This window comes from Amblyraja radiata, chromosome 12, assembly GCF_010909765.2.
Source record: "Amblyraja radiata isolate CabotCenter1 chromosome 12, sAmbRad1.1.pri, whole genome shotgun sequence".
In the NCBI taxonomy this organism is placed as follows: Eukaryota; Metazoa; Chordata; class Chondrichthyes; order Rajiformes; family Rajidae; genus Amblyraja; species Amblyraja radiata.
Window position 1 is genome coordinate 40,020,007 of NC_045967.1, and position 15,415 is coordinate 40,035,421.

At 40.3% G+C, this 15,415-nt stretch overlaps 1 protein-coding gene across 2 annotated transcripts in view; it reads right to left on the reverse strand.

The window, feature by feature from the left end:
- LOC116979115 (MORC family CW-type zinc finger protein 3-like) overlaps positions 1-15,415 on the reverse strand; it is a 104,755-nt gene that overhangs the window by 50,877 nt on the left and 38,463 nt on the right. For both annotated transcript variants that reach the window (XM_033030598.1, XM_033030597.1), the window contains 4 exons: positions 13,876-14,093; positions 12,291-12,438; positions 4,572-4,728; positions 2,215-2,343 (listed from right to left, as the gene is read on the reverse strand). In XM_033030598.1, coding sequence (XP_032886489.1) covers positions 2,215-2,343; positions 4,572-4,728; positions 12,291-12,438; positions 13,876-14,093 — 652 coding nt within the window. The remainder of the gene's footprint in view (positions 1-2,214; positions 2,344-4,571; positions 4,729-12,290; positions 12,439-13,875; positions 14,094-15,415) is intronic.

Here is a 15,415-nt window from a genome sequence, read left to right on the forward strand (position 1 = left end):
AATGGTTCTTGCTTAGATGGGGCTCTTGGTCAGCATGGACAGTTTGGGCTGAAAGGTCTGTTTCCACACAATATGTCTATGACTTTAATTGGCGGGTTATCAATTGTGATGCTGCATTGGGTCATATTATAACTTGAACTTCTTGTTTTTCTTGTTTGAGTCAAATATAATTTCTAACCCAGCTGACACCATCTAGCTGATAGAGGGATCAAAAAAATGGCAAGGATCACAGATTGAGTGAAACAAATTATAGCAGAATGAGTTCAATGTGTGGATGCATCCATTTTACACCAAGAAAAGTTCATCAAAGTACTGCATTTTCCAATGATGAGATGTTAGGAATAATTTGATTTTGGAAACCATAGGAATTCAAGGCATACATTTAGGAATAGAAATTATCAAAAAATAGATGGCTGTAAAAGACTCATGGAACATTGACCTTTACCTCAAGAGCAGTGGGAAATAAAGAGTGCAGTTAAAGGTAAAAATGCTAACAATACAAATGTCAACATCTGTGGATATAGAAATAGGTCAATAATTTACCATCAAAACCAAGAAAAGACAAAGGAAATACAAAAGGATTCATGTTGGGGTAAGAAATTAAATAATAAAAAGTATGATAGTGCAGAGTGAAAGTGATTAACAAAATAAAGTAGAAGTGGAGAAACAGGAGAAAGTTATTATCTAAAATAACTAGCAAAGAGAACAATAAGTTAAGGTGAAATACAAAAAACAAAATTGCCGAGCTTCCGAAATTGTTGATCTTACAGATATGTGTTCAGTAGCAAGATGGGATACTGTTTCTCAAAGATATACCAAGGTTCACTGGAACAGGGAAAGAGACGAAAGACAGTGAGGTCAGAAGGACTGGAATGGTGAACTAAAAACGTAATTTAAAGCTCCAAGTCATGTTCGCAAACTGAATGGAGATGTTCCACCAAATCATCAATCCATCTGCATTTGGCTTTTACCAATATGGGGGAAATTACAAGGTTCCTGGTCCCAGCACACTGATGCAATTATAAAGAAAGCGCATATCTGAGAATTGCAAGATTTGTTGAATGCGAGCCTGATAGTGTGTTGGGGGGTTGAGAAAGAATGAGTCAGCATGGTGGCAAATGGACTGGAAATCAGGATAAATAGGGTGCAAATAAATAAATTGATGCAATGCAAAGGGGAAGGTCCAAAGACCCTTTACCTCCAAGGTCAATGCTACTTTGAAAATCAGATTATTTGGAAATGACAAGAACTCCTGGACAACATAGTATAACTTCCCGTGAAGGGGGTACTTAGACCTCATTGCTCATGGTAACCTACCAATGATGCCCATCAATTTATTGATGATGTGAAATGACCAAAATATGGTCATCCTTTTGTTTCAGTAAAGAAATCAAAATTGAATTTCAAATGCATAATGTTGAAAAAAAGCCACCATTTTGCAATTAAATATCTAGGCAGTAATATTTAGATGACAGATGCTTGACATTTCACACCTTGTATTCTTTATATTGAAATAAAGAAGGAACTTAAAAGTTACAGAATTTTCTGGTGCTTGAAAAAAAGTGATTTTGGCTGGAAAATGCTATGCACTGGTATACATATAATGAGATACATTTAAATTAGGAGGATTAAAACAACAGCATAGGAGCATTAAAAACATTAGTACTGATTAAATTTAAAAGGAATTGATTTTCGTGTACTTGTTCGTGGGTTAAACTCATAAAGAGTAATATGTTATAAATCCAGTAGCTGGCTAATTAGATACAACATTGATCTAAAAGTTCCTCACAACCTGTTCCACTATCGTGCTGGTTTGCGATTTCCACCATTATTCACTTACAATTCAAAGAAATTTAGATAAAGGAATTGATTTTGTTGTACTTGTTCGTGGATTAAACTCATAAAGAGTATTATGTAAACTTAGATAATTACAGATTATATTACTTTTCACACAATTCCAGACCTTCTGCAACACTTTGTTGAAACGACAACAAAAATCTACAAATTGCTTCAGCCAATGTCCAAATCTAGCAGTCAAACAATGGCGGTTGATTTCAAATTTAGTTTTCAGAAAAGGAAACAGTTGACTATTTCTTTCATTTACCGCAAAGAATCTGGAAACTGAGCAACTTCAATACAAGCAAAGACAGTAGATTGTAATCTTAAAGAAAAAACAAGAGTAATGCTTATTAATGTAAACCCAAAAAAGGATACAATAAAATTAGGTCTATAAACATCATATTCCACATGCGCCAAACTCTTTGTGATAAGCTGTGCTTTGATTTTCTTCTTTTGCAATATGATCTGCATTCGAGGTTTCAGATACAAAATGCTACAATATGCCTATCATTAGATAAAGAAACATAGTATTAGCTTGTCATCTTGCTGTCCTTAGCTTTTGTAATGATCTTCATTATTTCTTCAAGTAATAAACCAGTCAATGCAACAATAGTTTTCAAATCAGGACGTGTAACAGTATGACGTGCATCTTCTACACTATTAATAAAACTCTCATCTTGACCACTTCCGGTCTGCGTTGTAATTAAATTTACACGCTACCCTATAACGCTAGGATTTTTTCGCCACCTTACTCACCGTTCACCTCTGCTCCAAGCCAAAAAGTTTTGTTCCGATCGGTGAAATATGAGAAAAGTTATGAAGGTTTACAAAATCGTGAGATCAGCAGATTGGTCTTCTCGCCTGTCTGTCAACATGAAGGGAACGCCCCTTCCGGCACCCGCTGGAGAATAAATCCCCGGAGGCGAGGCTGAGTAAACAAGCCATGCTGATTGAGTCCGCATGTGGTGCCGCGGCCGGTGGCCGCTGAGTGGAGTCCCCTCCCCCCCCACACATACCCCTTCCCCCCGCCAACACCCCCCCTTCACCCTACCCGCTCCTCCCCACACACCACCCCTTCCCCCACCCCCCCTTTACCACTCCCCGTTCCTCCCCCCACACCACCCCTCCCCCATCCCCTCCCACCTCCACGCCACCCCCTCCCCCCTCCACGCCACCCATTCCCCCCACCACATACCACCCCCTCCCACCTCCACACCACCCCTCCCCCCCCACACCTCCCCCTGCTCCCCATCACCCCCTCCCCCACAACCACCTCCTCACAACCCCCCCTCCCCCACATCATGGCGGAATATTGCATTGGGGAATCGGTTGCATTGGAGGACCAGGCCTCCCGTGTGACTGGGACCCAACGGGTCCCACTTCGTCTAGTATAATAATACTCAACATAATTTACAGATCCTAAAACAAAGTTCAGCACAATCGGGTAGTTATGGTCAGACCTTCAATAAACAAATAAAGAAGAACTTGTGACTTTTCCCACTGAACATTCCTCCCTCTCACCTGGTCTAATGGAAATTATCACACGGATAACCTGAATGAGGCTGAGGGGGTAACCTGATAGAAGCATAGATAGGGTAGATGGTCAAAATCTTTTTCCCATGGTAGGGATATTAAAACAAGTTTGCATGAGAGGAAGGCGTTTTAAAGGGGATCCGAGGGGTGATTTAAAAAATATTTACAAAGTGGTTGAGATCTGGAATTCACTACCAGAGAAGTTGATGAAATCAGATACAATTACTATATCGCAGAGGCATTTAGGCAGACAATTTCAAATGATATAGAGGTTACTGTCCAAATGCAGCAACTGGGATGAGCAGATGGGCAAAAAGGTCAATATATATTTGGTGAGGTGAAAGGACAGTTTTTGTGGCACACGACTCCAAAATCAAGGAATCCATTCTGGCACATGGCACACTTGCCACGTAAATTAACGCACACTGCATCAACTAAAGAACTGTAGCATTTCAGGCAATGGAAGTTTGTCCTTACCTAATTGACAAATCATTTGACATAAAGGATAAAAAGTTGCTCTTCTGGAATTTATGAGGGGAAAATGCAACTGAATAAATACAAAAGGAAACAATAAATCTTGTCAAGGGCTCGCATTACAAAGATCGTGGTAAGGGTGGTTTCTAGGAATGCAACCACCCCCCTCACCCCATAGTGCAGTATATTATAACAGTATATTCAGCGATGAAGAAACATTTCTCTCAGGCCATATCCTCTAAACATTTTAGAAGATAATTAAGATGATGGATTATGACGATGCAAGTTTTATACAGAAATCTTTGTGTTTCTCATTGCAGCTGAAACCTTAGAAACACTGCTGAAGCAGTTTTTATTCAAAACAATATTCAACCTTAAATCTTTCTACTCTATTGTGATCTTTCTTTGATTTATAAATGTTTAGATTTAACTGCTCCCAATAACACAAAAAGTAATTTAGTCTGGCAATTGGTGATATGGAGGCGATCAACTAAGACATTTAAATAGTGGATGTCACAATCAAATTTCATGTGATTAAATATCACAAGTGATCACATGATCATATTATCAAACATGTCATCAAATGTTACATGGTTATACATGATCAAATTTCCAGACATAGCAAACAAAAATTGCCAATCCTAATGTGAAGGCCTAGCCTCTAATCAGCTCTCTTTTTTAAATAAACCTGAACAAAAAAATTCCACACACAATTAAGTACTGACTCTTAAGGAGTAGTCACTTTCAGGAATGTGCTGATCCAGCCTCTCTGGCCGCTTAAAATTTTTCTTCTTTCCCGCACTCTCGTCACAATTGATATCTGGGATTCGGATGTCATACTGGTCTGTTTCAAAATCCAGCTCGGGTTGTCCATCTATGTTTCTGAAAATATACAAAGCCATTTATAAATAAGAAGAATTTCCAGAGAAAATAAAAACTGGTCCAGCAGGATCCTTTCAGAAAAGGTCTCAACAAAATCTCTTCAACAATATATAACATAAACACCAGAAAATTCTGTAAATATTCAGCGTCAGGCAGCGTCTGTGTTAAGGCAAACAGATCAAAGGTTTCAAAGCAAAGACCCTTTATCAGAACAATTCTGCTGAAGGATTTTTGACCTGCAACATGAACTTTGTTTCCACAGTCCACAGTCCACAGTTCAGCCTAGCTGAACGTTTCCCATGTTTTGTTTTTATTTCAAATTTGACATTCCGCAGATTTTTGTAATTTTCATATTGAACATGTTAGTTGAAATTACTTAGCAAATCTGCCTACTAATAGCACGTTGTGTTATATCAGTTTAGGGAAGATATTTGATAATGACATAAATAAGGGTTGTTAGACAAGTATGGAGACATGATGTTGCATACTAAATGTTTCTGCGGACCGAGATCATAGACGTATCATATTATAGATGAACAATTTTATGTGAGGAGCAACTATATATTTTGAGGCTTATTTTGATTTAATATTTCTTTTCAAAATCAATCCTGTAATGGATTGAGCTGGAAACCGTCGTGGTAACAAATTGTTCCCAACATGATTTTCCAGAGAATCAATACGGCTTGGCACTCCAACATTGTGTGCAGGTACATGAAATAAATCAGACATGATTAGTTAATTTTGTGTTTATTTATTTATTTATTTACTTCAGGTTTCTCACTCCAAAGTGGATTTGAAGAATATTGAAGCGGTACACAAACATAAATATGGAAAATCACTTAATAGTGCCTTCAAGGATAAAACCAAAGTTGATTATTCTCTGTGGAAGCAAGGAATAATGTGCTGAACAGGGTATCGGCTATTTTGTCAAAATTAAAGACTGCAATGACATCGTTGATTTAGTTGTGAAATCATAACTGTATATTATTTGTAACTGGTGTAAATAAAGTTGGATGACTTCAAAATTTAAAAAAGGGCAGCATGGCGGCGGTAGAGCTGCTGCCATACAGTGCCAGAGACCCGGGTTCAATCCTGACTATGGGTGCTGTCTGTATGGAATTGGTACGTGCTCCCCATGACCAAGTGGGTTTTCCCTCAGGTGCTCCGGTTTCCTCCCACACTCCAAAGACGTACAGGATTGTAGGTTAATTTTCTTCGGTAAAAATTGTAAATTGTCCCTAGTGTATAGAAGAGTGTTAGTGTACAGAGATTGCTGGTCAGAGCGGACTCAGTGGGCCGAAGGGCCTGTTTTCGCACAGTATCTCTAAACCAATACAAATCTGAACTAAACACCTTCTCAATTCAAAGCAAAGATATTACATTAATCCCAGACCTAGACTGAAAACACAAGAATACCAAAAGAAAATGCAATATGCTCAATAAATATTTTCAGGGGTTGGAAATTAGATTGATTCGCACTTGTTTGTTACCTCTAAATTTTGCTTTGGACCAATCTAACCAATGTTATACACAAAATGCTGGAGTAACTCAGCAGGACAGGCAGCATCTCTGGAGAGAAGGAATGGGTGATGTTTCGGGTCAAGACCCTTCTTCAGACAGATTTAAACCAGCATCTGCAGTTCTTTCCTACACATAACCAATGTTATATTTCCAAATTAAGTATGTGCTATTCAAGTATGCATATTGTTAGAGAATATACAAGAGGTAAAGAAACACGTGGAATGGAGATATATATTATCATAAGAAGAAATCTTCAAATTGGTAAAATAATCTATTCACAAGTTAACTTGCGAGGATAATTTACGACTACTGAAACCAATCATCATGTGTGAGGCATTCAAATCAGTACAGCAGAGGACAATAGATGAATGTTCATGTTAATGGGCTCTCATTGAAACCTCCATGATGAGATCTGGGAAAATATTATGATGCCCTCTTTTGTATTAAGATATCATGAAAGGCATATGCATGCCACTCAATGCAGTTTATCTGGTCATTTAATATTCAGATGCACGTATAACCAGGGAGCCACAATAAAACACAGTATAAATTAGCACAAGAACAGCCCACAATGTCTGCGCCGATTATGATGCGAAGACCATTTCTTATCCATCTACACATTATCCATATCCCTCCATTCCCTGCATATCCATCTACCTATACAGAAGCCTCTTAAATGCCAATATCATATCTGCCTCAACTACCAACCCTGGCAGCATGTTCCAGCCACCCCCCCCCCTCCCCCTTTGTATAAAAGCTGCCTCTCACTTCTCCTTTAAAGTTTGGCACTCTCACATTATCTATTTCCATCCTAGGAGAAGGTTCTGACTGTCTACCCTATCTATGCCTCTCATAATTTTATACACTTCTATCGGGTCTCCCTACAACATATGGAATTCCAGAAAAAACAATGCAAATCTGTCTAATCTCTCTCTCTAACTATTATCCCTTTATACAAACAACATTCTGGTTAAATGTAAAAACAAGGAACTGCAGATGCTGGTTTATAGCAAAGTTAGACACAAGGGCAAGCAAGCAAGGCTGAGACTGCGCCACAACGACCTGGGAGATTGACCTGAAGCTCCCGGTGGACGGATTGTAGCAGGGAAGCCACCGAGCCGGTTATTGCTCGTCCCCTATGGCTGGATGTGCAAAGACCTGGCGGGCCACGGCCTGTAGTAGGAAAGATGCAGAGCCTGTCCCTGCTTGTCCCCCGAAGGTCAGAGGCCAGAGAGGATGGAGCTGACGATGACCGGACTGAGGAGCAAGGCCAGTAGGAGAGGGGCCAAGCTCTGGCCTACCGCAGCTGCAGGAGGCACCCCAGGGACACTAAGATGGACGGGCGAGGAGAGGGACGTCAGTTCGTTGGTCGATCCACGCATAAGAAGCCGACGGCTGGAGGCCAAGCAGCTTGGACGTGCCAGGATTGGGTCCTGCTAGTAAGACGTAGAGCACGGACTAGAAATGGTGCCAAAACTTGCTGCCTCGCATGCAGTCTGAATGGAATATTTCTGTACACTTTGCTATTCGGAAATTGTGCTTCACTGAACTCTATGTCTGAAAAGAATTTCACCTTGCGTTTGCACATGTGACAATAAAGCACAATTGAACCAAAGAAGTGCTGGAGTAACTCTTCTGGTCAGGCATCATCTCTAGAGAAAAAGGATAGGTGACGTTTCAGGTCAGGATCCTTCTTCATCCTGATAAACCTCCTCTGCACCCTTTCCAAGGCCTTTACATCCTTCCTGTAATGGGGTGACTAGGACTGCACACAATGTATCAAATATGGTCCATCCAAAGCTGCAACATGACATTCCGACTCCCAAAGTAAATGCCTTGAACGATGAAGGTAAGCACACCTATACCTTCTTTACCATCCCTCGACATGGTAACAAAAGAAGCAGACGCAAAATACTGGAGTAACTCAGCGGGACAGGCAGCATCTCTGGAGAGAAGGAATGGGTGATGTTTTGGGTCGAGACCCTTCTTCAGACTGAAAGTCAGGAGAGCGGGAGACTAGAGATATGGACAGGTAATGGATATGGACAGCGACAGATCAAAGCAGACAATTGACAAGGAAATGCAGAATGGTTCATTGTTAGGACTATGAAACTAGTCAGAGAACTAGGGTAGGGGTGGGACCGAGAGAGAGGCAAAGAAAGGGTTACTTGAAGTTAGAGAAGATAATTTTCATGGTAAGCTGCCCAAGCGAAATGCCGTTCCTCCAATTTGTTTGGGCCTCACTCTGAAAGTGGAGGAGGCTCAGGTCAGAAAGGTCAGTATGGAAATGGGAGGGGGAGTTAAAGTGTTTAGCAACCAGGAGCGGGTACGCAGCCTGAGCATATTTGCAGAAAGTAGCATATTTGAAGTGTCTGAGCTATAGACAATAGGTGCAGGTGTAGGCCATTCGGCCCTTCAAGACAGCACCTCCATTCAATGTGATCATGGCTGATCATCCACAATTAGTATCCAGTTCCTGCCTTCTTCCTATATCCCCTGACTCTACTATCTTCAAGAGCCCTAGCTAGCTCTCGCTTGAAACTATCCAGAGAACCGGCCTCCACCGCCCTTTGAGGCAGAGAATTCCACAGACTCACAACTCTCTGTGTGAAAAAGTGTTTCCTCATCTCCGTTCTAAATGGCTTAGCCCTTATTCTTAAACTGTGGCCCCTGGTTCTGGACTCCCCCAACATCGGGAACATGTTTCTTGCCCATATCGTGTCCAAACCCTTAATAGTCGTATATGTTTCAATAAGATTCCCTCTCATCCTTCTAAATTCCAGAGTATACAAGTCCAGCCGCTCCATTCCCTCAGCATATGACAGTCTCGCCATCCAAGGCATTAACCTTGTGAACCTACGCTGCACTCCCTCAATAGCAAGAATGTCCTTCCTCAAATTTGGAGACCAAAACTGCACACAATACCCCAGGTGTGGTCTCACTAGGGCCCTGTACAACTGCAGAAGGACCTCTTTGCTCCTACACTCAACTCCTCTTGTTATGTGTCCCTGATAGGACAATGAAACTCTTGCTTTGCTTCAGCACAACAGAACATAGTAGGCATGACTATAGAACAGATCAGTGTGTCCATATACCCTTATATAAATATATACACACATGAATAAATAAATTGCAACAAATCAAGTGCAAATAAACAGATAATGGGCTATTAATGTTCAGAGTTTTGTCTGAGTCATGTTTAATAGCCTGATGGCTGTGGGGATGCAGCTATTCCTGAACCTGGTCGTTACAGTCTTCAGACTCCTGTACCTTCTACCTGAAGGTAGCGGGGAAATGAGTGTGTGGCCAGGATGGTGTGGGTCCTTGATGATACTGCCAGCCTTTATGAGGCAGCGACTGCGATAGATCCCCTCGAAGGCCAACATGCCATTTGCTTTCTTCATTGCCTGCTGTACCTGCATGCTTACTTTAATTGACTGATGAACAGGGACCCCCAGATCCCGTTGTACTTCCCCTTTTCCCAACATGACACCATTTAGATAATAATCTTCCTTCCTGTTTTTGCTACCAAAATGGGTAACCTCACATTTATCCACATTAAACTGCATCTGCCCAACTGACCAAGTCACCCTGCATTCTCATAGCATCCTCCTCACAGTTCACACTGCCACCCAGCTTTGTGTCATTTGCAAATTTGCTAATGTTACTTGTAATCCCTTCATCTAAATCATTAATATATATTGTAGATAGCTGTGGCCCCAGTACCGAACCTTTCGGTACCCCACGAGTCACTGCCTGCCATTCTGAATGGGACCCGTTAATCCCTAATCTTTGCTTCCTATCTGCCAACCAATTTTTTATCCATGTCAGCACTCTACCCCCAATACCATGTGCCCTAATTTTGCCCATTAATGTCCTCAGAAACTTCTAGATCGTTCATGTGAATTAGTTGTCGCAGCAAAGGTTTTTGAATATTTAATGGTATCTTGGCAGCTAGTTTCCTCCCATTGCAAATATGTAATTCTGCAGTTACCTGTCTACACAAAAAATGGTTAAGCTAAGTAGGTAATTGCAACCATTCAAATAGTAGTTAATTGTTCATTGTTGTCATATAATACCTCGATGTACTTTTGAGTTTGGAGATTCTACTGAGAGTCTCCAAGAGAATGTCTGTTTGTTTTGATGAATAAAGATTTTATATTAACCAAATTTAGGCTCCAAGTGGCTTAGTTCACAAGACACAACACATATCTTGTGGCTTTTTTTCCAGCATCAGCTATGTTGCAATTTTTGCAAATGTCCATTTCTAGCCTTACTGGCATAAACTTAAGCTTTATATGCCATCTTTGATGTGTCACTCTGTAACTAAAAGTACACCATGTTGCTATTACGGTTATTTAAAAAGGACATTATGTTATCTTTGTGAGACTGTCAGCTGCTTATACACCTTTTGAACATGACTTACACGAACAATGACTGTTTTCTTCTGCATTTAGCTGTCAAAATCATTATTCAATGAGTTAATCAAGAGTGACGCAACTGGCAATAATCCTTTCTGGAAGGTGTCAGTATAACAAAGACTGATGGTTCAGGACAGGGAGCAGGATTCCAGAACAGGTCAATATACAGGCCTACTCCCACAGAATTATTGAAGAAATCATCTCCTAACTGGACCTCATTGAGATGAAGACTTTGTACATAATCTAATTTCTTTGAGAAAATTATGGTTACATTGATTCTCAACTTTTTGTTTAACAAGGAATCTTTCCAAGTTGCTGCAAGATATCTTTGTCATATCTCTGAATTTGCTACTCACAGCAGCATCATGGAGGTTACGCAAACATTATTTAGTCATCAATTTCAATTTCATTGAGAATTAGGTGTTATCTTGGGCAGGAGTAGGAACCAGAATTTCTGGTTTCCCATGCGCAGCCAGGCATTGACTGGACATGTCCATAGAACTCCCCTTAACAATCTAGACCTTTTCCTCAAAACTCCACTCTAAACATGTATAGGAAGGAACTGCAGATGCTGGTTTGAACCAAAGATAAGACACAAAATGCTGGAGTAACTCAGCGGAACAGGCAGCATCTCTGGAGAGAAGGAATGGGTGTTTCAGGTCGAGGCCCTTCCTCAGACTGATGTCAGGGGAGAAGGAGATACATAGATAAGCAAGCGTAAGGTGTGAAAACAGGACAACGGGAATGGAGATCAAGGAACATGTAGAATACATTATTGTTAGCTGGGAGAAAGTAACAACAAAGCAAACAGAGATAAAATATAGTCGGAGACAGTAAGACTGGTCGGACAACAGGGAAGAGGAATGGGTTGGAGAGAGGGAAAGCAAGGGAAGTTAGAGAAGTTAATGTTCATACCGCTGGGGTGTAAGCTTCCCAAGTGAAATATGAGGTCCTGTTCTTCCAATTTGCGCTGGGCCTCACTCTGACAATGGAGGAGGCCCAGGACAGCACACCTTACAGTTCCTTATCTATGTATCTCCCTCTCCCCTAACATCAGTCTGAAGATCCACGCACACTCCAAGCAAGTCAGGGAAACTTTACCCTTGAAATCGCTTGTTGCTACAGCAACCTCTGCAAATGATCCTGCTCTGCGACATAATTGGCCATCAGTTCAAAAAACCTCTTGCAAGGTTACATCATTACACATGAGCGAGAAAAAAAAACCTAAGGCAGAGTAGAGGTGGAGGGCTGAGGTGCAATGCAGTTCACAATTAATGGACAGAAAGAGGGAAAATAATGGATTACTGGAGGGAGGAGGAGATCATACAGAAACTTTGAGGGGAACAATTAACCAGTTTCCCTCTACAACTCACTAGCTGAGAATATAGCTGGGCAGAGGAGATTTAGAAGGAGACAAGGTAAAGCACAGAGATTCGGAATTGTATGTGAATGGGGTCAAAGGACAGGAAGGAGGTACGGATGGCAAAGCATGGACAACTAGAGGAAAAGACAATTCAAATAGGAACCAAGGTATGCAAATTAATTCACAAGATAGTCTCACATCTGCTGAAATAAACCGGTTAAACTTTACTCCTCAGGTGAATAAGATTCTACACCTACCTTCTGATATTCCAAACAATAATCCGTGTTCCTTTCTTGCCAACAATTGAGTCAAATTCTGCCAGTAGCTCTTCCTGTGACTTGAAGACGGAAAATTTTAAAATAGCCTCCAGACTTGGCACTGAATCTTCAGTAACTATGAGGTTCTGTATTTTAGAGGGTTAAGAAATATTCTGAAGAATCTATTCATAATACCACTTACATAGAAACATAGAAAATTGGTGCAGGAGTAGGCCATTCGGCCCTTCGAGCCTGCACCGCCATTCAATATGATCATGGCACTTCAAATACTTTTCCTGATAATTTATTTTATGATGCATTCAACCCTTTTATACATTGTGGCCCAGATCTTCTGGAACAGACCGCGAGCATTTACTTGTTTAAACTGAACAAATTGTTCCCCTGAAAGGTCCGGGACTTCTGCAGAAGCGGCGTCAACTATGGGAGGCCTGAACTTAACTGCAGATTTGGCTCTCTGTGGAGTCCAGTTGCAGAGCTCCATCATCGTTCTAAGATATCTTAGCATTTACACTAGGTGTGTTTGGAGGATGGGGAGCTCAGAGCTTGCTAACATTATTTCACACAGGAAAAATGGCCCATAGTTTCCCTTTATTCGTCTTACCAGTTTTTCTCAATTTCTTAAAAATTACGGTCAATATGGGCAAGACTTCCTTATGCAAATCCTAGTCTAATGATTACTATTCTGAGAAATCTATCTTGCAAAAACCACAAAAGGCTCAAATATATTTCCTGAGACATGTGGCCATATATGTTTCCCCAGTCTGATCCAGAGCTTCATCTTGTGGTTACATTACTTCTCCTCCATTGCAATGTATATCTTGAGGTTTTTAAGTTCCATAAAATGTGCCACAGAATAACATAGTATCTTGGATTGATTTCATGCAGATCACTTGTCTTTCAGTAAATATATTGAGGAATTGATGCCCGTACCAAAAGTTGCTTTAATTTTCAATTTTGCTCATCAGTAATATATTTTAAGCACTTTCGGGGGGGGGGGGGGGGGGGGGCAGCCAGTTACAACTCCTATACTAAAAAACAATCAAAATACATTTTGGCTACATGCTACTCATGTTTTCTTCAATTTCCCTTTTGCACCAATTCATCTCCCTCCACCCGCCCCATTGCTATTCATAATTATCAATCTATCTTCATCTATTGGCTTACTCCTCTCCCCAATTACTATCCACAGGGATGGGAATTCTTTTGCAGCTCCCCCAAATAAGAAAACTGACAACGCCATCTAACGCTCAAGATTTCACAGACAATTTTCAAAACTGTGGTTCACATTTTTACAGGGATTAATCTATTTGCATATTATCATGCTTAGAATATTTCAGTCCAGTTCTATTTACTAAAGACTGTAACACAAACAAGATATTAAGGCACTTACATATTTTGAATGAATTGAGATAAATAAAATAGAATGCTGCAAAAACAAGAGAGCATTATTATAAGTAATGTACATTCTTGCCTTACATTGACAAATTTTGTGGAATCTGTTATTCAAAGAAGCCTGCCAAAATAAAACAATTTTAACATGAATACCAATATGCAAAAAGGATATTATTCTGTTGGTTGAAAGGCACAATGGGGACGATTATCGCTTGTGCATTAATCTGCTCCAGATACGACTGCGATAAGAGGCCCACGCTTAATGCTCCGCCATTCTTGGTGAAGACCATAGCATCCTTTCCCAGCCGCATGGAGCCTGATTTAAACCCATTTCCATATACTCCTATTGGCAAGTGGTTTTTATTCCCCGTTTTGTTAGTGAAGCCAAAGCTGCAAAATATGATTAAAGTGTGAAGTGAGAAAATTAGTAACAAAAAGCCATGTAATAGTAAGTTTAAAAAATATTTAAGCAACCTCCTGCATTTCTGCAATTTGCTTAACAGAAATTCACCCTCATATAAATCATAAATCACGATCAAAAACTCTGGGAAATGGAATAAAAATTTGCTTTCAAAATTTGTCTGTAAAAAAAGTAAATATATAAACTTTTAATTCAAATTGCATTTCTTGGTGCCAGCGCAGATTTTGCAGCTTTGCATTATGGAAAATCACAATACTTGTCGTTTTCTCAGAACACAAGCACCCTCTTCCCCCAATATAGGGGTTGCCTATATCTGTATTTAATTCTGCTTCAATTAACTGACTTTACAAAATTAACTTGCTTCTTTCATTTAAAGCGAGGTGAGTTCAGTTAATTTTATACTGGGGTGAAGATGAGAGAAGATGCAAGAACTTGGAAGTCTTGGTTTCTAAGAATCATTTGATATTTAAATATGTGCGTGGTTGTGCTCAAATTTGCCTGCAGTCAAAAATCCATCATGTTGCTTCCCCAATTCCTTCCTTGCTTGATGTGTATATTAAACAAATGGAACAGAGTAAACAAAAAAGAAAAATGTTCAGTTACAAAAACGTTGCTTCTATAAGCATGTATGGTTAGTGCAATCCCATGCATCAGATGTATAATGGCACTGCCAGTAGAGTATCTGTCTCATGGCTCCAGCAATCTGGGCTCAATCCTGACTTCCAGTACTGTTTGTATGGAGTTTGCACATTCTCCCTATCTTCTTCTTGCATATGGCGTGCACAGCCTAAAGTTGTAGGACAACTTGTTCTATTTGATCTTATTTGATTGTGCACGCCAGGTTGATTGCATTCGTCGAAACAGGGCGGACCACGTGAAGGTTGCAATCTTCCACCCCATTCTCCCTATGACCACATGGATTTATCCGGGTGCTCCACTTTTATTCCAAATTTCAAAGATGTGCTCAAGACTAGCTTAATTGACCACTGTAAATAACCCATGGTGTGCAGGTGAGTGGTAGCATTTGAGTGGGATTTGTTGGGAATGTGGAGAATAAAAATGGATAAGTGTAGAATTAGGTGTTTGATAGTGGGTATGCACTTGGTTGCTTGAAACATACATTTCCCTTGTTTTCTGTTAGTTTAGCTGAAAGATACAGCGGGAAAATAGGACCTTCGGTTCACCAAATCCGTGCTGACCAACAATCACCCATACACCACACACTAGGGGCAATTTTACAGAGGCCAATTAATCTAGAAACCTGCACGTCTTTGGAATGTGGGAGGAAACT